This window comes from Onychostruthus taczanowskii, unplaced genomic scaffold, assembly GCF_017590055.1.
Source record: "Onychostruthus taczanowskii isolate IOZ18803 unplaced genomic scaffold, ASM1759005v1 scaffold21, whole genome shotgun sequence".
Lineage (NCBI taxonomy): Eukaryota > Metazoa > Chordata > Aves > Passeriformes > Passeridae > Onychostruthus > Onychostruthus taczanowskii.
Genome location: NW_024499351.1, coordinates 6,449,704 through 6,474,399, shown reverse-complemented (window position 1 = coordinate 6,474,399; position 24,696 = coordinate 6,449,704). Strand labels below are relative to the sequence as shown.

At 39.3% G+C, this 24,696-nt stretch overlaps 1 protein-coding gene across 1 annotated transcript in view; it reads left to right on the top strand.

Annotated features, from left to right (window-relative positions):
* The first annotated feature begins 14,380 nt into the window (after nt 1–14,380).
* TTC27 (tetratricopeptide repeat domain 27) overlaps nt 14,381–24,696 on the top strand; it is a 112,999-nt gene continuing 102,683 nt past the window's right edge. The window contains exons 1-3 of the mRNA XM_041404470.1: nt 14,381–14,592; nt 17,337–17,514; nt 22,903–23,032. Of these exons, the coding sequence (XP_041260404.1) occupies nt 14,505–14,592; nt 17,337–17,514; nt 22,903–23,032 (396 nt within the window). The 5' untranslated portion in view covers nt 14,381–14,504. The remainder of the gene's footprint in view (nt 14,593–17,336; nt 17,515–22,902; nt 23,033–24,696) is intronic.

The window sequence follows — 24,696 nt, the reverse complement described above, 5'->3', positions numbered from 1 at the left end:
GTGTTTGTACAGAGTGGAACAGCAGGATCTAGCAGAGGCACAACCCTGGAATGAATAAACAGCAACCCAGCTTTGGAAATGCAAAAAGAAAGGAGCTTAAAAAACTGCTATTGAAATGTTTTCTATTTAAAAATATATCTACAAATAGGAGAAACTGCAAGTGCTCTGTTATGTGAGCACTATGTTTTTAGGCAAAGCTCAAGCTGGTGGTACTGAACTGCTTTGTTAGCATCAGAGAAAAATTGTCACTGTCTTCTTACATGGACTGAATGCAGATGAATCACATTTAAGATAAGTCACATTTGGTTTTATTTCGTGCTGTGGCTTCATCCAAAATATTCATAGATTGAAGATTATCCTGTGCTGAACTTGCCAAATTTCTCACATTTGAATCTTCTGACTGCCAGAATTACATGTAAAACCAGTGTCCTGCACCACAGGGCAATATTTGTCAGAGACATGTCTTTGCCTCTTAACTAGTCATCTCAATAACAAGGACGAGGATCATTTTCAAAAACCATAAGAGAATTCAGAGGCAGATATTCTACCTGAGAAAGCTGTGAAATTTCTAAGAGCAGATATCTGACTGCAATAGCGCTGGAACATGTACTGTAAAAAACCCTGCAGACTGCTGCTGCACTGGCTTTAATGTTGGCTTTGTTTAAATTTCAATTTTGTTTTATTCAGTCTTCTTGAAAAAGTCTCAAATCACAGAAGATGTGAATTCACTCATGCCTAGGGAAACTGTGAAGACTGTGGAAGTACTGGGAGGTCATTATTTCCAAGAGCTGATCCTTTCTCTGTGTCTCAGACTATCCTTCTATCTTGAATTAGATTCATTGCTCACACGTGGGTTTGAATTTGTCTTGCTTTTACTTCTGGTGTGTAGGTAAATACATTAGGATGACAAAATGATCAAAAGAGGGATATCTGGGTTTGGGTTTTTTTTAAAGAAGGAAAAACAAGTCACCTAACTCACATTTTAGTCATACTCTGCAAACAATTTTTCTATGAGTCCTCGAGAGACTGGAGTTTTCCACAGTATGTCTTTTTCCATGGTTATTTTTAGCCATGGTTGCTGGGTTTTTTTCTGTAGAGAGGACAAGGAGGAGAAAAGCCTGGCTGGCCCCAAGTTCTTGGTGGGTTCTTTCAGATGTTCTCAATGTCACCTAGAATCGTTCTTACCATGAATTCTCCTGGGCTGAAATGTGAAGCCAGCTACAAACTGATTTAGGAGTTGTGCAAGTTTTGCTGTTGAAGAGTGGTAAGATCTTATGCTTTCTAATTTGCTTTAGGCTTTTTCTACAGAAAAGCAACACAAAATATTTTATACTTGACATACACTATCACTATAGCTCTGATGCCTGAGAGAAAGGGTTGTAAATAAATGTTCAAAGGAAAATCCTTTAAATGTGGTTATTTCTGATTGGCTTTAATCTGCTACAATTGCTCCAAAAAATAAAATTCTAACCTCAGTCATCCAAAGACTGAAGCCTTGCCCTCTCCTTTAGCATTTTGAAAATTGTAACTTATGCAGTGAGGAACAGGAATTCTTTTTTAAAGAAGCTCTGTTCCAGGGTTTCACAGCTGTTTCTGGGTCCAAAGGAAGCATTACATGTGAGAGAGAAGCAGCCAGTGCTGCTGCAGCTGGGAGCTGCCATCAAGGTGCCCCTGCAGTAGCACTAAACTTTGATTTCATTGAAATATACAGAATTTAATGTCAACATCCAGCTGTCCTTTGCAAAGGCAGGTGTGAGGGTGTTTTATGGGACTATTTAATTTTTCCCTTTTTTTTTTTTGATGATATGTATCTTACTCATACACCCCTATTAAGTCCTGTTGCTAATCAATGGAATTTCAGTAAGAATATATATTCCATTCCAAGTGATATTAAGAAGATGCCAAAAGAAAATCATTGTCAACTTTACAATCCAAGGATTTTGGCAAATCTGACTCAACAGAGAAAATGTCAAGCCTTTCTCTTTCATCTCTCCCTCACATTTTCATTTTAGCTAGTATTCTGTGAGAATTTTTTTTTTCATTCAGAACCATGCTAGTAATCTATAGCAAAGCATTCCTCATGTTAGAAAGTTTGGGGCATATTGACAGTGATTAAAATCACAATCATTAAGACAGAAGAACTTTACAAAGAAAACCACTGTACACCAGAATCATCTTCCTCTTCTTCCCTAGAAAACACCAGCATGAGTTATAGAAACAAATCTTGGTTTAGAACTGGAATTTGGAATCTGCACACTTTTGTTGATGAAAAGATTTAAATGTAAGCTGGTTATAAAACAGAGTCATACCACTAATTGAAACACAGGACAAAAGTGAATTATGACAGTGGCTTGCATTGTCACAGGCAGCAGAGTTTAGCAGAGATGTAACATGGGTGCTATGACACAGGAAAAAAGTGATAGGTCTGAGGACAAAAGATCCCTGTGTTATGCTAAGAGAATTTAAGAGACAGAAAAACTTACTGGGAGAAGTAAAGAGTTTCCAAGTGTGTGGTGCTGTAAGCAGTAATGTTAAGGATCATGGTGCCATAACTAAATTGGAAGCTTTGTGTACAGAAGGGCTCATGAGTGTGGCCTCCAACTGATTTGTGCCCCAGCTCACTGCAGGCTACAACTGAAGCTTTTTCTGCTCTCAGGGCCTTTAATGTTCCCCTCTTCCACATCCCTTTCCCTCCTATGGTTGAGCTCTCTTTTACATAATAATACAAAAGTTTTCACACAGGATCCAAACTATGACTGTCATCTTTCTCTTCCCCTTATCTATCCAGCTTTTTCACAAACCTAGAAAAAACTTAATAATCTTGGAGGCAAGTTATGTCTCTTAAGTTCAGCTGAATGATGCCAGTGCCTTCTCAGTGTCTTAACTGAGGGCAGCCACTGAGATAAGACTGCATAGACTGGTTTTCCCTAGGAAATCAGGCTAGTAAGGACAGTAGTAAAGGGGTTGGAGAACTTATTTTTGCCCCCCTTATAAAGTGTTCACTTTATTTTCAGTCACATAGAGGACTAAGATGTTGGCATTATCTCATTATGAGGGTTGGTTAATACATTTTTATGTCACCATGATCCAGTGGAGTCTGAAGTCTACTGCCCGTTTATTTAGGCAATGAGTGTGAACATTCTTAGTCCAAGCTGCTGGCAGACCTTTTTCGTGGAGGCTAAATGGCATCTTCCCAAATTGGATGCTGGCAGAGATTTTGGCTGTGCTTAGACCCGTGGGATTTACTTATTTTCATATTTCTAAGTCATTAAGCTACAATAAAATCTTTATGGTATTTATGCATTGAATTTTATAAGCACTGATCTAGTAGTATGATAAGATTAGCTTATAATGTCTCTTAAAGTTTGCTATCACATGCTGCATTACTTTCCAACCTGTGTGTCAACAAACACTGGGCTTGACAGAGTGACAACAGGTACTCTGTATATTCCAGGTGTGGGACCTTCCTACATCAGGACAGGGTGTGCAGTTTGAGCCCAGTCACTACCATAAATGCCATCAGCCAACAGAGTACCGACTGCAGATGTTTTTAAGCTTGTTTTAGAAAGTAATACCTAAGACCAACTGAAATATCTCTGTAGCCAAGGTAACAAAGTTTTGATTTATAGCAACTGCATATCAAATTCAAGAAATAATGCTATGGAACACAAGTGACAAATGATTACATTGTTACTTCCAGAGTTCAAAAGTCAGTACTGAAATAAGCTCCTCATCTGCCTCTCCCTAGTGCCACTTGTGCAAGTCTGAAGCAGTTAAAAGATTCTGCATTTGGAATTTGTCTGAAGTTACTTAAAAATGTTTTTAAAATAATTATATGAATTAACTATTTTACACATCTAAATCAGATATATACTTCATAATAAACATGAAACTTTCCTGTACTTCAGCTCATGCACTCCAGTGCAGAGACAGAACACAGAATCTGCAATCTCTGAATGCTCAGCCATTAAAGTAAACAGGGGACACATTCAAAACTCGGTTCATTTGTCAGCCTGACAGCAGATGGAAGATTTCTGCATGTGAAATATAGGAGCATCTGGCTATCAAAGATATTTAAGACCTTACCTATTGATCTCTTTCATCTGCTTAAATTAATTCAAGATGTTAAGATGCCAAAAAATGGTGATTAAAGATCCCATGTGTATAAAGCTCAAATCCCAATAAGCAGTAAGGAGAAGATAATACAAATACTAAAAAGAAAAAATCCAGCAGCAAAGCTCCCAAATAAGTGATTATAAACCTGGAAGCACCAGAAACCTGACTGCCAGAAAGGGAAGACAGTATGGCTTATTAACTGAGAGAGAGACACACACACAGAGAAAATACATTTTGTTATTTTGTCAAGAAGGACTTTAAGGAAAAAAAAAAATCATTGCAAGGAAAGGTAAGGAACTAGAAGAAGGGGAAAAAGACAAAACCAAAAAAGAGACAATATTGCTTACAAATATAGGCTGGTGTAACCTCTCTGACAAGGACCTATAGGTTCTGCAAAACTCAGGCTTCACATAATAAATATCTGAAGCAGATTCCTTTAAGTTCAGAAATGTAGCAAGTAATTAATTTAAATGAGAAATGTTCAAGACCAGATTGAATGGGGCCCTGAGCAACCTGGCCTAGTGGAAGGTGTCCCTGCCTGTGGTCATGGTGTTGCAACTCAACCATATTTAAGGTCCCTTGCAACCCAAACCGTTCTTAGAAATTGGAGGGCTGCAGAACGTAACAAACATGTATTGCTACACTAACTAGGTGACTCAGGGATAAAAGTCTTACCTTACCTTTATTTATTTTAAGAGAGTGGGACAAAAGTCCCCAACATCACCTCCATTCTTCCAGAAACAACTGAACTATAGCAAGGGCACTATCTTTTATCCTATGCCTTTTTTGTCTTTTTGGTACTAGCAGGAATTTTGTGATTTGAAAATGAGATGTAAATAGAACTAGCTATTTTTCTATGTCAGGAGCAGAAAGATGACATTACAGGAGAATCCATTCACACTTGAAGCCAAACTAAATTAAGTCCTGACCTGTAACATGCTGGCATGCTATCTGAATCTGTCTCTGTGCCAGCCAGTCTCAATGTCAACTCTGCAAACTAAATTGAACTATTAAAAAGTATGTTTATCTACAGAAAAGAAGGAAAGCAACACACAATAGCTGCTTACATTGCTAAGTTTATAGAAAAGTAATAAAGCATTATTTCAGCAGAAGAAACACCATTAAGACTGAATAATACATAACTGTAAAGAAACCACCAAGAAAGAGCAGCAGCCATTTCCAATCAAAGCTGTAATTCTGCCTCATCTTTTTAAGGTCATGCAGGTGTCATTCCCACAATGAGACCTATTACTCATTTTAGGGCTCTGCCTGGGTGCAGCGTGGGGACTGAGGTAACAAGCCAAAACAGCACAGGAAGAAGAGGATGAAAGGTTCATTTTAATTGTTGGGTTTTTTTTTTAAAAAAGCCTTTGATTAAATGTTTTGAATAATTTTTCTAAAATCATTAAAAACTGTTACAGTATGATTGAGCATCCCTGCAAATGGGACATATAATTTTAAATCTATTAATCAGATCACAACCATCCATGACAGATCTTGTCCCACTTTTCCTGACTGCCACTTCAGTGGAGCAGACCAGGAAAGGTCTATAGTGACCAAAGTTAAGCCAGCATATTCTCTGCAATGTGTATTTCATTGTCATCAAATGTGAATGCAGCCATCTCATATCGTGGGGATTCATTGCTCAGAGAAAAACTTCAGAGGAGACAAAATCCCAAGGAAAAACCTTCATCCAGAGATCACTTAGACAAAGCCTGCAGCATCAGAAGACCAGAAAGTCCAAGTGTTTGCTGAACATTGTGTCTTTTTTACAGCAACTATTTATAAATGGGAAGACTATCATGAACTCCCCTAAAACTTCCCTTTTTTTGACTAGATCTTTTTTTTGACAGGCTAGATAAAATATCAAAATTTGACAAAGAAAACAGAGAACCTGAGAATTACTGATTAACAGGTAAGAAATAAGACATTTAAAAGAACCTTCTGGTTCCCTGATGCTTTATCCATTGTCAGAAAAACACACCAAAAAAATAGACCTGTTCCTAAGGGTGAAGAAATTTAAATTTATTTGTTTCTGAGCACGGATCCTGTGATGACACATTAGCTTAAAATTTCCTCAATGAATATATCATTAATTTCAGCAATTTAAAAAAACTAATTATTAAAATGTAAGGCATAAGTGAAAAATCGATTTAATCATTTCAACAAAGCTCTTGGTGGAAGACAGAATACATAAATATGTTCTAAAAAGAACCTATTTTGTAACAATAAAGCAAATATTAAACAGTTTTACAAAGTTTATCTGCATTGAAGGTTAAAATGGCATGTGAACATCCAGCATAGGAATGATGAATCTATAGCTCAGCCTTAGAATTACTGCCAACTCCAAAGGAAAATTTGAATAAAAAAACCTCTGCTTCCATTTCCTGGGCAAGAAAAGTCAAGACATGGCTTCACTGAGTTAAAAAAGAAAAATAGGTCTGGACAAGAAGATCTAAGAGCACTATCAAGACACAGGTAGCAGCAGAGACCCAAAATATATTCCTTGGAAGTTCTAAGAAAGGATGTTTTATTCAGGAGGGCACTTGATTATGCCCCTTTGGCCTGATCTCTCCTCAACTTGTGAGGGCTTATCAATTTTCAGAAGCAAATTCTGTAGGACTTTTGCCAGACATTAAGTCATATGCTCTTAACCCAAGTGTGCTGACAAGAATTTGGCAGTAATACTAACATTCACCTGAAAAGTCCTTGTGAAAAATGCAGCGAGCAACAATTCTAGCAACTTTGTGGAAGGACAGATCACCTGCTATGTCACTAAGGTTATAGAGGATGATAAGCATGGGGGGGGAAACCATCACAATTTCTGGAAAAAGGATGTTTTGAGTTCCCTTCCCCCCGCCCTCAGCATAAATTTGGAGATCTGCCCTGAGAACACAATGCCTCATCTACATCCAGAGAGATTAGAAAAACATACAGTCAGTGAAGGATCTTCTCTATGTGTGCCACTCCCCGTCCACCTAAACTAGGACTGATGTATGGTGGCAAAACCCACGGAATAAGTACCATTTCATCCCAGGCTGGATAGCTCTGAGCTGAGTGGAACTGAATACAAAGAATTTGTAGCACTGGCCGATCATCTTATTTTAGAAAGGCTTTTCTTTTGGTGGCTGCACAAAACAGTGTTTTAAAAGGATTAGCATCTTTATTCTAAAGGGTTTAGATGTCACACCTATAAAGGAAAGGCACACACAAACAGCACAAATCAGCATTCTGCTTGTGTTCTCCTCTTGTGTGTTGGCATTGGAAGGAAATCAGTTATAGTAAAATCCCTAGAAACTGGAGGTAGGATTTTATATTCTTTTTCTATTTGGAGGAGTGAATACCAGCTTCTAATAGAGCAATAAATGACTTACTGCACCTGCAAAACAGTGCCTCTCCTCCACTGTAGATGTCTGTTAGGACAGAAACTTCATTGGGAGGAGAAAACAAAAATGTGCCAACTGAAATTGCTACAAGGAAGAGACAGCAGCTCTTTCCCAGCAGGGATGTCAGTACGCAACGAGAATGAGTCATTATGATGCAGTTTGGTGATTCAGACAATTCAAAGCCACTCTGGGATGTCAGACCACCAACATATTTTTGCTGTGTGTGAATCCATGCAAAAATTAAAAGTATTCTCCGGCTCTTGATAGACTCCTATGTCTCTAACAACTTTCTTGCAAGATTTTTTAATTTTATTTTCAAATTTGTTACTGCAAATCCGGATTTAGACAACTTTTGCTCCTTAGTAAAATATCTGTATTTGTTTCAGATCATTCTTTATCAGGAAACCTAGAGGTACTATATAGTGAAAAAAAGCCTAGTGAAAAAGGCAATTCAGACAAATATCCTAAAATTGGGAGTAGATAAGGACCAAAACCCAGAACCGTTTTGTTGTTAATAATTTTTTTACTCATAAAGCTAAACAAGAAGAGCTCTTCCTTTGAGGTACAATATAAGTCCAAAGCAATTGCTTTTCTTTCAGGTGAAGAGGTTGAGAACAATATGAATGTTTCTCTTACCCTCCTGTTCAAAGTATGATCACAATGCCCTGCAGCTGATTTTGTGGCAGAACAAAATTAGCCTCTAGACATGGGCTAATCCCTTTCTATTTTTACTAATAATTGCTATAGTCTTTTAGCAGAATGGATGTATAAATAGATCAGCACAGTTCAGGCAAACAGTAACTATAAAAAGTGCTTTCTCATCATAAGCAATTCTAGTCATAACCCTACCAGAATGTTCCTAAACCCACAACATCAGAAAGAGGAAAGAATTTCCCACAGCCACAAAATTAAGGCATAATTCTGCTGCTGAGAACAGTTGGAAAACCTATAGGAAATTATTTTCAGCCTACTTGCCACAGCAAACCTGGAAGAGGACTGGAGTATGACACCACTCACTGTGCCGTAGGATCTGAAAGATTGTACAGAAGTAAAAGTCAAAGCCTGATTTTGTTGATACTAAGAGTTTTGCTTGTGGAAAGTAAGAGATTGTGAATGACACAGATTTCCTAATGTTTGTGGAGTCTAATGACTAACAACTGCAAGATGAATGAAAAGTCACTTGAGTGCTGGTTTTACACAGAAAATTTGTAAGAAGAATCCTTTGGACATCTTCAAGGACTGTAAAAGAATGGATTGATTTCTTCCAGTTCTCTGGAAGCCTGCTCAGAACACGTCAGAGTTTTTCCTTTGGGCAGTTGGGAGAAGTAAAGAGCTAAGCAGAAGCAGTCATGGAGGACAGGGAAATGAGTCATCCTAATCCGCTGTAATGATCTCATCAATCCTTCACCGTGTCAAGTCATAAATATATAGTAAATATTGACAAGTGTGTTGAGGCAGGTTTTGAAAGAGAGCATTTATCTTATTGTTGCTCTTGCCAGGACAGATAATCCTCAAACAAGCTAGTAGTTTCAAAGACTTAGGGAGAAACTCATTATAGAGAATATGAGAAATCATTTCAGTGCAGGTTTTTGATTGCTGAAGGACATTGAGATCTATTGGTATTTTAAGTGTGAATAGTCTCTCTTCATCTACTTCCCTCCAGTATAATCTAATTATTTATTTTACTAGAACCTTTTTCTTTGCAACTTCCAACATCTGCAGTCAGTTTTGCCCACCTCAAACTTTGGAGAACCAATAGCATCCCCAGTGATGTCCCATTTTGTCCAAAATAACATTTGAAATTACCATAAAATATCAACTTCTCATAAATATTGCACAAGTGATTATCCAAATTAAATTCACTAGAACAATTGGATTTCTGTCTTTTCCAGACACTTCCAGAATTTGAGGCCTCCTTAACATTTGCTTCTCGGTAAGTTCTATTCCTCTATGATTATAATTCTATCACACTGCAAAGCTATGCTGAATTTTTACTTACACAAATTCGAACTGAGGTGGCAAAAAGTACCTCTCTGACATACAGGCCACCACACTCCCAATCACTAAATACCTTCTCATCCAAAATACACATTTCAGAGAAGAGCAGAAAATACAGGAACAAACATTTTTGTGCCTATGTTTAAAAATAGAAAGAAATTGCACCCAGTTTGCTTAGAAGTCCAAGCTAAGAGACATTTTCCAAATAGAAAACATCAAACTTGGTATTTGTGCTGTTTGGCAAAGCTGTGAGCAGCGGGAAGTTTTAGGTTAATACTCTTCTCATCAAGAAGAATGCTCCTTGCTGTCATTACAAATCAACACAGAGCATTTAAGCTAATGCCACTGTTAAATCCTTCACACTAGTTAATCAGAAGAATTGTACATTGCAACATCTAAGTTTGGTGCCTATCCTGTAGATCTAAAACAATTCTGGAATCCAGCTTGCATCAAATCCATTGGTGTCTAATGCAACAATGTTTTTAAGAAACTAAGACAGAAAGATAAAGAGAACTGCTTTTTATATTCTTATAAAAATAGTCATAGACCTGTATCTGGTATCCTCTGCTGATTCACATGGAATATTCTATATTAACATGACATGCCATATTTCATCCACAGAACTCACCAAATCTTACATATAAACCAGGAATGACCAATGGTCCTTATTCCCTAAGTCATGCACCAAATCCTACTGAAGTCAAAAATCACAGAGATGCCCCATATTTTGGAGGCCCAACACAAAAAGCATCACTGTGTGTTGTGTTCCGTTTTGTTTAAATGGTATGCTCTGTCTCACCCCTCCGAAATGTATGGTACATTCTAAGCCTGTGGTCCTGCCCTGAACCCTCCTGTATCTGCAATCCCATTGGCCCAAGTCTGATTCCGCGCCCACTTCAATTCCCCTCTTAAGCTGTGCTAGGGGATCAGTCTGGCTCTTAGCCCTTCCTCTCTCTCAGCCTCTTCCCCCCCTCTTGCCCCTTCCCTCCCCGAGGCTCCCCCTCCCTCCCCCTTCCCCCCTTTTCCCTCAGTAGCCATGCTGTTCCCGGGGTTGGGACCCCAAATAAACCTTCATCTGCTCAGCACCCTCAGAAGCCGTGTGGAGTCTCCTTGCCTGCCTGCTGCTGCCAGCCAGCTCACAGCCTAGGGGGCCCTCCGGGGACATCCCCGGGGGGCCCCACCTCAAAACGCACCACAACAACTGTGAGTGATTTTCAGGCACAATTGGTGCTGACGATATCCAAGAGCTTCACTGCTGCCAGGTGACAGACAGTAAATTAAGGATCCAGCTGGGATCTCCAGATCAGGAACTCATCTCCCCGTTGTTTGCTGCCTGTCACAGTCCGTGTTTCTGATGAACTCACCCATCTCGTGCCCCCACAGCCCCACAGGGCTGACCCGGCAGGAGCACTGCAGCCACCGTGACCTGGTTGTGACACAAACATATCCAGGAGCCAGAACTATTCTCTCATTTCATTCAATGTGATGTAATCTCAAAAACATGTTTCTGCTTATAGATAACCATGCACATTCTATGTGCAAAAATATAATCATGTTTGTGGGTGCACTGAAGAGATTAAAATTATCATGTAGTTTAAATAAAATATTCTATCTGTTTCAGCTAAAATTTATGTGTGATGTAGTGAGACTGGAACCAATTTTGTTTGGCTTTCTTTCTTCAGAGTACCAAAGAGAATCCAATTAATGAGAACCATTTAATATATTTTAAATCTCACTTTCAATTCTTTTCTCCTTTCAAAGCTAGCAAAGAGAAAAAATGTTGTTGTATAAAAAAAATTAGACATCATAAAATAATGCTTCTGTATGAGCTCATAAAAGAAGGCATCAAATACTTTGCAAACGTCTCCTTGGGCAGATATGACATGCTTATTTAATGAAAGAGTATTTTCTGAATTCTTTTGTTGAACAGTGAATTATTTCCACATAAGCTTTGGTTTCTTCATCTGAAAACTTACAGATGTTATGTAATTGAGGCAGAGCATTAAAGTTCAGATAAGATATGTTCTGATATGACAAAAAGGAGAAAAAAAAAGAACAGAGCAACATTTGCAAAATGGTCAGCAAATACTTATTCATGGACATCAGGAATGGCAATAGATTTTCTACTAAATGGCTGAATTTTAGAAAAACTAACCTATTATGAGTGGGAAGACTGCAACTCAAATATTAAAGCTGTATTTTACAGAGTAAGTATTTACTGGAGACCTACTTCCTCTTTTTCTATGCATTTGTTCATTGTGGATACCATACAAAAAGAGATACAATAATATTATGATATAGTATTTTCCAAATGATTAATGAAGATTAATGTCAGCTTCTAGAAGAGTTGCCACAATACCAGAGAAGAGCTGTCCAGGGTTATTTGCCACTGGCCATGTTCTTCATTTTACTTTTGCAAAGAGTGGTCTGAATCATTTCTTTTCCTGTAGTGCAGTGGTCCACACTAACTCTTACTGCTTCATAAATTTGTGAGGAAGAGAAGAATTCCCTAGCCTCTATTATTTCAGCACATTTGAAATGTAGCTTTTTTCCTCCACTTCACTGACTGCCCAGTGATTTTGTTCTTTGGGGTTTGGTGAAGGAAGAGCATAAGTTGGCCAAGTGGTCAGAGAGAGCCAAGGGCTGCAGAGCTGCTTGGTGAGAGCAGTGAAGCAACCACAATCCACGCCAAGCGTCACGTCCGTGCCTGTGCCCGAGATACCTGCTAGGAGGGTGGAATAATTGCCATCCTTTTGCCCTTGTCACCTGGAGACTGCAAGTCTAAGTTTATTTTTAAATTGTAAACTGGAAAGTGTAAAACTGGAAAAGCAGTAGATATGCTGGGAGCCTTCTGAGGGATCCACCCTCCTGACAGCGAGGGCCTGTGCATTAACTCAGCAAAATCCAAGAATATAGTTTGAACAATTAGCTGATGTCTACTGGGGCCCCACGAGCTTCCAACGAGCTTGAAGTTTCTGATACTGTAACAAAGGTGATGTAACCTCAAATATGATGAATCACGGAGACCAGCTGGTTAGTGGGATAGAACTTGACTGAACTGACAGAATTCCCCAATACGAGCCTTGCATCTCCCCCCCTCTCACCAGGGGCATCAAATGTGCTCCTCAGAATTGCAGAGGTTTGGTTGCACAGTCCTGCAAATTTTCATCCACCTATACCAATGAGCCAGTTTTTCCTTGACAACTCCTCCCCTTTCCCCACTCCTCAAACAGCAAATCTATTCCTGCTCAAAAATGGCACACAACACGATTGCTTCTCTCCCTAGCAGTACCACAGACTGGCACAGAGAATTCAGGATCAGTTTAAAAATCATGTAACAGCAACTTTTACAAACAGCAGCTCACTGTTAAAAATGTCATATTAATAAATCTATGCTAAATACTAACTGCTTGAAGCTTACGAAATTTTTTTTTTTTTTTTTTTTTTTTACAGTAAGCAGGTTTTTTTTGGTAGTCCACAAGGAGGTCATCTGTTTCAAAAGGCTTTAGGAAAAAAACCCCTGCAGCAGAAGATAAATACTGCATCAGTACAGCAGCACAGGTACCTTGTAAGGTGATATTAAATGTGCTAGTTCAGATACCATAGTAGCACATTTCATATGGATCATGTTCTCACACTCTCAGAAAAAAAGTTAAAGATGAAGGTTATTCTCTGAAAACTATTTTGTCAGAAATTTTGATTATATACTTCCTGCTTAGAAATAATAAGCAGCACCATGCTAAAACCTTGAATCTGCACTACATAGCCCTGCAGACTTTCTTCCCCTTGAGGCATCAGGCAGAAGCTATCCTCAGACGCAAAGAAAGCATATAGATTGTTCTTTAAGAAATAAACATGTATTCTTCAAATAGTTTAGGGGAGCTAACTTAAGCAGCAGATTTCAGTAAGTCTGTGGCAACTGACAAACATCCCAAGCCATCTGTTACATCAGCAGTAACTCTTCCCAGTGCCAGGGAGGAGTGCACTAATTCCTGCCAGGGGTACTCCTGCCCACGTACCTGCTGCAGCTTCCAGGTGTTCCTAGATGCTCCCAAAACTGAACCATAAGGGTGAAACCCCACACATTGGGGGAACAGGCAGAGGTGAGAAAGACAGCAAAATATTCCTTCTTTTTACTAAGGAATTGTACTTAGCAACTATTTATTCATAGAAAATGTTACTTTAGTGGTTTTCCCTGAAAATAAAAAGCACAAAACTCTCACAAATAGGAATTTTAATGTTAACATTATCAAGCTTGTGTTTGGACAGGTGCTGAAATTAACACCTACATAAACCAAAGCACGATCCTGTCCTGCCTGCCCCGAGTGCTGGGCAGCTCAGCCTGCACCTGCCGGGATCCCAGAGGATTCTCCACAGAGGATGTACAGATCTCTGACGGGAGGGTGTCAAGAGAATGGAGCCAGGCTCTGCTCAGCGGGCAAGCAATAGGAAAGGAGGCAGAGGGCAGAAACACAGGAGGTTCCAGGCGAATGTGAGGAAGAACTTCTCTACGGTGTGACTGAGCACTGATTGCCCAGAGAAGCTGCGGAGTCTGCCCCGCTGGAGATACTCCAGAACCGTCTGGATGCAATCCCGTGCCAGGTGCTCTGGGACGGCCCTGCTTGAGCAGGGAGGTTGCACGATGGAGGCTGGACCAGCTGACCCAGCGTGTTCCCTTCTAACCTGACCCCTTCGGTGATTCTCCACACGGAATCACAGACAGACTCACTCCATATGGATACGTACGCGTGCCTGCGCCCAGCCCCGCTCTCTCCCAGGCCGCTGCCCGGCGGTCAGTGCCGCCCCGGGCTCCAAGGCCCCTTCCCCGGCCGCGGCGCTCCCCTCGCGGCGGGGCGGGGCCAGCGCGCCCTCCCGGCGTGCCCCGCGCCGCTGTCATGGCGGCTCCCTGCGGCCGCTGCCCGCACATGGGCTGAGGGCTCGAGCGGGCAGCGCGCGCGTCTCTGTGGGCGCTGTGGGGTCGCGGCGGTGCCGGGGAGCGGGACCATGCTGGCCCTGGAGCGCGCCCTGCTGAGGGGCTTCCTCAGCGCCGCAGAGTCCCTGGAGTGGAAGCAGGGCGAAGTCGCGGCCGCAGGTGAGGGGAGGTCCCGACCCGGCGCGGGGAAGGTGCCCGCTCCTTGTGCCTGTCCGGAGCCACCGCACCGAGCCGGGGCCGCGGCTGGCGCGTCCGGGCGTTGTCACCTGCGGCGCCGTGTCAGATCCTCGCCGAGCTCCCGGGGGCTCCTGCCCTCGCTGCGGGGTGGGGGTGGCAGTGCGCTCGTCCTGCGGGGCCGAGGCGGCAGGAGCGGCCGGCTTTTCGCAGGGATCCATGGCCGCGCTCCGTGCGAGCGGCGGGGGCCGCGGCCGCAGCCGTGCCGCTCCGGCAGACGCCCCCGCCTGGTGCCGGCACTCGGGAGGCTTGTGGGCACGGGGCTCCCTCCGGCTGCCTCCAGTGAAAGGCTGCCTGCCTGTTGGAACTGGGCAGTGAGGTGGAACGCGCTCTTGGAGCAAAGCGTGGGAAGGAAGAGTCTAGCACGAGCTGCCTTTTCTGTATTTATTAGTTATTCGTCACAGTTGCTTGAGGGATCAGTGGAAAATAGTCTCTTGAGGGGACTTGGTTAGACCCAGCTTTCCTGCAGGGGTGCGCAGCAGCTCTTAAAATGTAACCTTTGTCATGTAAAGGTACTTCCATGTTTCAGGCAGACTAAAGAACTCGAGTCATGTGCCATGTTGTAGCATGTTGAAAATCTCATTTATCCTTACCTAAGCACTTACTGATTTTTGGAAAAGAGCCATACTGAGCTGATCAGGTCTTATTTCTTTATGTGACTTTTCATTTTACTTAAATCATTGTACTGTCCAGGAATGGTAGCTGATGTGACTGACATCTGCCACATCTGTCTTTTCAACAAGGGTTGTGCATGCTGTTTGTGGTGTGGAGTTTTTCTGATTGCTTTTTTGTTGGATTGTTTGTTAGCTTTGATTTGTTTTGAGGTGCTTTAAGTAATGTGCTGCTATAAGATGTGGGGAAAACTTGTTGAAGAAAGGCATCTTGCAGTAGAGATAGAAAATTGTGGGGCTTGTGGTGATTCTTAGTCATCATTTACATGGACCCTTCCTATTGATGATCCTGATAATAAATTTAAAAGCTGTGACCTTGAATTTATATAGTGTCCTATAAAAAGCTACACACACAATCAAAAGCAGGTTTTACGTGCTTACAGTTGTGTTACTGGAAAGAGAAGAACTTCAGTGTTCCTCATTCATCATCATGTGTCCTCACAGCCCATAGTTACTCTACAGCATCGCCTATCTGGGCAACTATAATCCAATATTAAAAGATTGTCATTTGGTGAAAGTCTCTCCAAAGCATAGATTGGAGAAAACTCTCGTTATTTCTGTTCTCTGTGAGGGCATGATGTCAGCAGCGTTGTGGAACCATTGCTATTCTTCTGTATATGTCCTTCCAGGTACAGCTTAAAGTGTTTTTCAAATAATACACGGCACACATTATCTCTTACGTCATTCAGTAGCTCATTGTGGAGAACTGAAGTAAACTTTGGTCAACGGTGTGGTGCAGAGACTTTAGAATGAATGAGTCTGTCACCCATTCCTACAGGGTCATCCATTGCTGTTACTGAAGGTGGCTCTGCCCTCTGTGTTCCTGTATTTCTAAAATTTAAAGTACTTGTTAGCTGGATGAGCTTGGGGTTGGTGTTCATGTCAGTTCCTTGCACAGCTGCTGCTAGTGTGCATCCACAGCTGTGCCAGTGTTAAACTGGTTACCTCAGCTGCTGATGTTAGTGCAGCTACTGAGTGCAGGGAGCTGCAATCCCCAGCTGGAATCACAGACTGATAGTGAGGCACTTATCCTGTGCAGACCTCTGCATTTCCTCAGCTGAACCATCACCAGCACCTGCATCATCTGGTCAGAAACCAGTTGGTGCATCTGCATGAGCTGTAGCCACAGCTGCAGGGTAGGCAGATAATGCTTTTGCTCAAGAGTAGCAGGTTTTAACACGGCCAGATTGTTCCAACAACTGCTGTATTGATTGCACTGTAGCATAGCTGAAGATAGCTTCTGTGAATAAAGTTGTAGCTTGGGTCAAGAACTTGATGGGTCTGAAGCTTCTTAGAAATATATAGCATTTCTTGACTTAACCTTTGTTTTGAAATCAGGCTTAAGAAACAGTCATGGGTGTAAATCCACCTTAGTAATTACCCCTAAGGATCTGCTCCATGTTCAGGCTTTTCTTTGAGGCAGTGTAGTTACCATAGGAGAGAATTCTTTCATAAAGATAAAATCTCACTGCCCGTTGCTTGTCGGTATTCTAAGCTTGTAAATAGAGGACTGAGCAGTTTCTGCAGTTTTGCAGAAACTTTATTCTCTGAACTCTGCAAATATTGAATAATTTTTATTTGTTGCATTTCCCCTAAGTAGATTCTCTGGTCTGTGAAATTACTGTCTCATCTACAGGAGTTTACTGTTCATTTAAAATGTTGTGAAGAAAGAACAGCCTGCTGTTATAATTGAAGTATTTTAAAAGACCATCCATTTGTTTTTCCTGAAATTTCAGTGCAAGTTTTTGTTTTACATTCATCTGGTCGTTTTTGTTTCACTGTAGCTTTAATACAAATTATTTTGAATGAAGAGACACCTGCCAGTGCTGCTCTTGAGTTTCAGTGCAACTGCACTTTCCTGCAATGTAAATGAAGATAGATTCTTTAGAAGGGGAGTGGTAGATATTTTCATGTGAGTATGTTTAATAGGTCTTGAAAGACAAAATTGTTTGAAAGTTTACACTGATTTCTGTGTTGTTTTTTGTTTTTCTCTTCCAGAAAGTGGATCTTTGTTGCAATTGATGTTTGATGGGAAATATGAGGCAATATTTTCAAATTCAACCATTCAGAATGTTTTCAGTGCATCATCTGTGACAGAGGAGAGCATTGACGCTTACTTGGAGAAACAGATTCTAACATACCTGGACTGTTCTGCAGAGGCTGATAACGTGGAAAGGTGGAAATTATTATTTATTATATGGAAGTTTAATAGAGGCTATGTTTGTTTTTTACAAAAGGCATTTTAAAAATGTAGAATTTGTATAGGGCCTTGAAAATCCTTGTACTGACAGGAAAGCAGAAAACAAATTCCTTGTGTTATTCCCCTGCTTCCTTGGGCATCTGTTCATTACTGTCCAATGAAAGAAACAATGGTGTTGTGATGCAGGGGTTTGTTGAAGACATTAGCTTTATTTACAGTGATGACCTCAGAAGGTTCTGGTATAAAGAAGTCCCGCACATGTAAATTCATTTTGCCATATATCATCAAACAATGAACAGTTTTCTCTCTGAATTGTTGTATTACATTTATGTGGCTGCTTGAAGTGCTGTGTAATGTTACTGTCCAAGCAATGCCTGTATTTCTAATCTGACTTATACTGAGGTTGTTCTACTCTTCTTAATGAAAAAATGAGTAAGGTGTTACTCACGGATGCTGTTCATCAATTAATTGCTTTCTTCCCAAGACTTTCTCTGATACAGTCTCTCTTAATTGTACTCTGTGTGTTAATTGTTGCTGTTAAGGAGTTTGGATTTACTCTTTACAGTTTGCTGTGTAAATGATGAACAGACTGAAATCTGGCATGCTAGGGATAGTAGAAGCAGAAAACTATACATGTGTGTATATATATGTGTGTATGTATATATATACACATATCTATTTACACACGCATATATATACACACACACATATATATATAGGTATTTTAAAAGGTAAAAAACAATTTACCAAAAAGAGAAGATAAAGATTAAAAAGTAAAAGAGGAAGGTAATTGTAACCAGTTAGTGTTGGCAGAGTCCAAATATGTGTGTTTTGATATGACACACATAAACCTAAGAGTTTTTGCTAAAATATCAGAGAAAAAAAAGAGTTGGCGTGTTTGAAAAACTGAGCTGAGATTTGTTTGTGATCACAGTGTGTCAAAAACTCATCTTCTGGTGTGGTGCACAATACAATGCACTCCTGCTTTCTGAGTTAGTGTTTGTTTATTTTGTTTGTTGTTTCTTGTTTCTTTTTTTTTTACCTTACTTTGTTGTGCTGTTACTGTTAAATATTAGCTGGATAAATTTTTCAATATTTCTGGATTCTGTTACTCTGCGGTACTTTGAATAATGTGACAAGAAAAGAAAAATCAGTCAGGACCTGAAACAGACTCAATCCTGATCTTAATTAATGCTTCAAATATGTGTTGCTGCCTTTTAAAGCCATTCAGCTTCTTGAAAGTAATCACAATCTATATCAGTGGAACTTTATATGTATCCTGTTATAGTGCACTCCTAATGCAGACAGCAAAGGAATTTGTTCCGTGGCTGCTCATGCTCCAGCTCTATGGTCTTTGTGGTTTTTCTTTTTTGCTCTGCAGCTCTGGGCTGTATTAGAAGCCCCCTTGCCAGAATATGTGGAGGCAGATCTGCAATATTTAGCATTTCAGAAGCAGACAGAGGGTTTTCTGCCCAAAATTATACCCTGAAGTTTTGTTCCGAGTGAAAGCAAAGGGTCTTCAAAATCTATCAGCGTCTGCCAAAAACACTTCTGTTTGTAGCATCCAAGTGAATTTTTCAAGCTCCATTAGTAATAATTTAAAAAGTTTTGGGGGCTGAAGGAAATAAGTTGTTTTTCTTATACAGAAATTTCTCTTATACAGAAATTTCTACTGAAGTTGCTTGTCTGAAAGACAGATAATTTCCTATTTTAGGTAGGTGCTGCACAGCACTTTGGCCTGTACTGTCTTGGTCTCCAATGACTTTCTGGAGTGTGTTACATAGTTATTTTTCCTGCCTGCAGACCCGCTGTCCTGTGAAGGCCTTAGGGAATAAACCTATGTAACCTTTGCATCCAGACTTTGCATTGCTTATGATGAAACTGGGAGGGGGTTCTATATTTTTTAATGCCTAAAATGTAGTTTTCTTTTTCCACTGAGTGATTCTCAAAGGAAGTGCAGCAAACCTCTTAAGTTCTAACCCAGAAAATTCAGTAAGACACTGATTTTCTTGTGACTTTCTGTAGATGGGATAAGTAAAAATAATTTTTTTTCTTGAATTGAAAGTTATAATTCTGGACATTTAAAAACACAGTAGGAGTTTAATTCAATCGGAAAGAGAAAGTTGGATAATGTGAATCGTATCCTTTTTTGCACAATATAAACAGTGCAAAGTACGGTTTTGTAATAGTGTTAAAAGAACTCTTAAGGAGTTCTTTTTCTGAAGTTAAAACTGAGCAGCTTGAGGGCAAAACAGCTCAAAATTTACATCTAGATGGTAATTTCTTTGGACAAGTTCTCTGTAACTTTTTCCACTTTCAAAGCCGTGATTCTGTAACGAAAATGACTTAGCAGCATTTTAAAAATTGGTGCAACTTTTCTACCCTTTTAACTGATTGCCTTTTTTGATCTGCCCCAGACACATTTTCATTATGGCACTTCAAGCCTTTATGTCCTAAAAATGAAGCATTCCTTGTAATAAATGTGTTGAATAGGATATTTTTTGTTTTACTTTTTTCCTGCTATTGCTACTCACTTCAATGCTTAAAAGCTATTTGCTACAGAAAATGTAGCTTCGTGGCTGTGTTCTAATCAGCAAAATGTGGAGGATCAAGCAATAAGATATATGTTAATCATGCACAGGGGGAATGCCTTTTTTGGTTTTTTTCCTGAGCTCCATAGGAGGAAGGTGCATTCCTTGCCTAATGTACAGTTTGATTCAAAAGACTGGAAGGAAATAGTGTGCAGGTTCCAAAATCTAAAGGAAGAAGGAAATGAACTCTAACACTGTTTTTTGTTGAGCTTGTATTTACTACTTCTACCTTATTCAACATATAAATGAATGCTTGGCAAAGAAGTCCATACAGTAAAGCCTGTTACGATTTCCCAAAGTGAACACTGAATGATATTTCTGGTATTTCTCATGGAACATCTGATGGTTGGTTAACTGGTGTGCTGTATGGAATGAAAACTGAAAATGAAGACATTCTTGCTGTTTCTGCTGCTTGCTTTGATGTTCATGAATTAAAAAATAGCAAACACTGCATAGTTTGGGCTACTCTTCTGCAATTTATGGCATCACTAAAAAGAAGAGAAACCTGTAACTTCTTAAGCAGAACCTGGCTATTGAATATTTTTTCTTTTATTTTGTTTGTAACTTCTAGCATTATATGCATATCCTTTTTTTTGAAATTCAAATGCACTACTGTTCTTTATTTTTGAGGAGCATTTGATACAGCAGTATGAATATTAAGCATGTGATTTTGCATCATGAAGAGTGATTGGACTCAGTGTAAAGAGTGTTAAAAAAAGGCAGGGAAACCGCCATTTACACAGAGAAAGGAAAAATGAGATTAATGGATACAGACATATATCTAAGGATGCAAAATAAATTGTGTAGATCACCCCAGCAAGGGTGACATGTGCAGGAGTCTCTCTGTTGCTTTTCAGGCAGCCTTTGGGAGATGAGCATCTGCAGGTCTGCATTGTGAGTGTGAAGGGCAGTCAGGAGACAAAATGCATTTTCTTGGAAAAAAAATAGAGGATAGGCAAGGGAGTTCAGCATTTGCAGGGATTACAGCTTGAAATTGGTTTTCTGGTACAGAGTGAGTGATAAGGAGACTGGGAGTTGGTCACGAATCTGAAAATGGGGAAAAAATATTGGTGATGACAAATTAAACAGTGAAGAAACAGTATCCCAGCCAAAGTAATGGATATGGTTATCAGTTGTTCCCGAGGCATTCTGCATGGATAAAACTCTGTCTCTTCAAGCAAGTTTGCTTTCCACATAGGTATCAGTAATGTTAAAATAAATAAATAAATTGTTACTAGTAGAAACAGTATAAATTATAAAATAATGAAAATTATCTTCAAAAGACTAGACTGTCAAATCACAGTGCAGGAATGGTCGATTGTTCTGTTACCTTTCAGGAGTTTTTGAAGTATAATTTATCATGGGAGAAAAATTAGGAAATTTATACCAATGTTGATATTTCATGTGTAATGGTAATAATTTAGTATGCAATAATTGTTAGTGCTTTGTATTCTTGAGTTATTTGGAAGTTTAATGGTGATCTTGGTTATGAATTAATATATTCATATTTCTTAGAAGATAGTTACTGGCTGAATAATGACAGCCAGGAAATGATACTTGACTTGTTCAACAAGAACTCTTTATGCCAGTCCTTGTTCTCTGACTCCCCTGAAAGATGGTTTTGGTTTTTTTGGATTTTTTAAAATTTTCAATTAAATGTTCCCCATCCCGGCTTTCCTATTGTTCTGCATCTTTTGTTGCATTCTTGCCCACCAGCTGCTTGCTTGTGTGTGGCTTTTTTGTTTTACTTTAGTTTTTAAGGGGTTGTATAACACTTTGTTTTTTTGTTTTGATTGGAGGGCTCTTACATCTCTAAGTATCTGTTTTTACAAAAAGGTTTTTCTGTTTCGATTATGCTCCTTAACATATCAGTGTTTATATCAAACTTGCACAACTAAAATGCTAACTTTTTGTTTATTAGGAGGCCCATTTTCTATGTGTTAGGACCCTTGTCAATAAGGTTCTGAGCCATTAAGGTATAATAAAACAACTGAGAAGTTTGTATATAAATATTACAAGTCTACACCTGTTAAATTAACCATTAAATTCTGAGAGATTGTGCCCTGCCTTCTGCAGACTACATAGATTATTTGCTAAAGAAATCATAGTCATGTAAAATGAGCTTAGTCTTGTAGATAAAGAAAATTTTGCTATGCATAGTTTCAGAAATGAAACTAAGTCTCTTAATTTCATCTTTCAATAAATTACTATTATTTAAAAGAAAGGCCATGATGAATTAGATATTATTTACTGTCAAAGTGTCTGGACCAACTTGGAGGTAGTATACTGAATTTTTTATTTAATTAATTTTTTTTATTATAGGGAGTAAAAATAGTTATGTCAAAACAAAAATAAACTTGCTCTTTTGGAACTTATGCTAATGCAGTATTTTTTCTGTGAAAATGCTGAGAGTTACATATATCATTAGAAATTCTTAACAGCCATACAATAGGCAAATATGGGATTATCTGCATCCTTTTTAAGTCTTCTGACTTCTGATAGTTATGTACAGCCTTAAATTGTGAAATATATGAACTCTGCTTCCAAGATGTTTGGTATTAGATACAACCTTTATAAGCAAACATGTTTTGAGGACTTTTAGTTTCCTATGTGCATTCTTGAATATTCCATTCATTCTACCCTCCTCACAGGAGGGTAATTTTTTTTTTTATTAAAGCTGAGGGTTTTGAGCTAGCACAAGATTTAATCAGCTCTTGTAGCCTTAAGTGAAAATGTAATATGTTGCTAATTGCTGTTCTTATCTATATTGCAGGCAGAGGCTGATGTTTCTGCTTGGTGTGGCGAGTTTGCAGCTCTTCGTTCAAAGCAATTGGACTGGGCCTCCTGTTCAGTTAAAGCTTCAGGATTTTTTGCCACCTGCATTGTTACAGAAATTCTGTGAGGTAGGTTTGGATTTTAATAAGCTGTACTTTTATTGGCACTGCTTTTCACAAATAACCATAGCACTGTGTCAGAGAAGGCACATCTGCAAGGTAAGGTGCTAGAATGAATTGCTGTAATCATCAATCCTGACTGGCTGCTATTGCAGCATCTTCAGTTCTATCAGCAGTGTCCTAAAAGTAGTTACTGTTTCTCTACTTACGATATTTCCTGCTGGAAATGTTTGGTTTGGATGGAGAAGATGTCTTTAATATAGGCATTTACTCAAAGGGCGTTTGCAATCAATAAACTTTTTTGTGTGTTTATTTTGGGATACATTCTTAGCTGGATTGAAGAAAGATGTTTACAAATGGCTTAGAAATTTCCCCTCTTTAAGGAAAGGTTGAAGTTGCATATCTTCCAAATAGCAGCATGTTTGGCAGAAGGTAACAGTGGATTTGGATTCTCAGTATCCTGTTAGGCTCCTGAATGCCAAGTGAGTGGAGATAATATTAGTACTAAAATGCTAATCTATATAGAGCTTTTGGAAGCAGAAGCGAATGTAGGAGATGAAACTGAGGGCTGCCATTTATTTTGTCATCATTTTATGTAGATTACTAATCAACACCCTACCTTCTCTTAGTGAGATTTGTGTGTTGTTCCTCATGGCAGCACCACAATCCAGACTTTCCTCACGTGGGGTTTTAGCACAGCTTCTTGATTTTTCTCTTGGGATTAAAGCTGTGGTAAAATACTGACTACTGCAGTGTGTCAATGTAGAATGTATCAGTAGTTTCTGTTAATGCTAAATCTATACATGAGTTGGAATTTAGAATTTCACTAAGAATAGGGTATGGACCATGAGCAATATAAGTGCTGTAAACTGTGAAATGGGGGGCAGTTGGAGTATATGAAAAGTTTTATGTAAAACTGTTGGCTCTGCTGCCTTACTGTGGCATGTTTTCCATAATTCATAAGGTCTTGACTCAGGTTCATTTGCAAGGTTATATTTCTAAATAACTAATTCAGATACAGTATTGCTCCTGTTTTTTTAAATAGATGTTTATAAATTTGGTTTATCTTTTAGGGCTGGCACAGTATGTATAGATAGGCTTATTTTTCGCATTATTTTTGATACTTGAAATTCAAATCTCGTCTTCTGATGACTAAATAAGTAACAGTGGAAACCAAGTGTACTAATCTTTTAGGGATGTGAAATGAGCAAAAATTTTGAATTGTGCTACCTCTGAAGGGAAAGGTAGTTCATTTTGCCTTTATATATAGTAAAAATAAAACCTAATTGATTTTCTTTATAATTTGTTCATAATATTTAATATTATGATATTTAAATATTCTTACAAATTTTGGTTTCTGTTTACTGGAGAACTCTATATTCTATGTTAGTGTCTATGCAAAGGTTGCAGTCTAATGCAGTCTGCAGCCCAAGATGATGCTCATAGGACTGCTGTCACTGACAGAGTTCAGAGACCTGGAAAATACAGTGTTCAGAACTTCTATTAACCATTTCATAGAATCATAAAACGGGACTTTAAAGATCACCCAGTTCCAAGCCCCCAGCCATGGGCAGGGACACCTTCTACTAGACCAGAGTTCCAGCCAATCTGGCCTTGAACATTTCCAGGGTAGGGGCATCCACAGCTTCTCTGGGCACCCTGTTCAGTGCCAC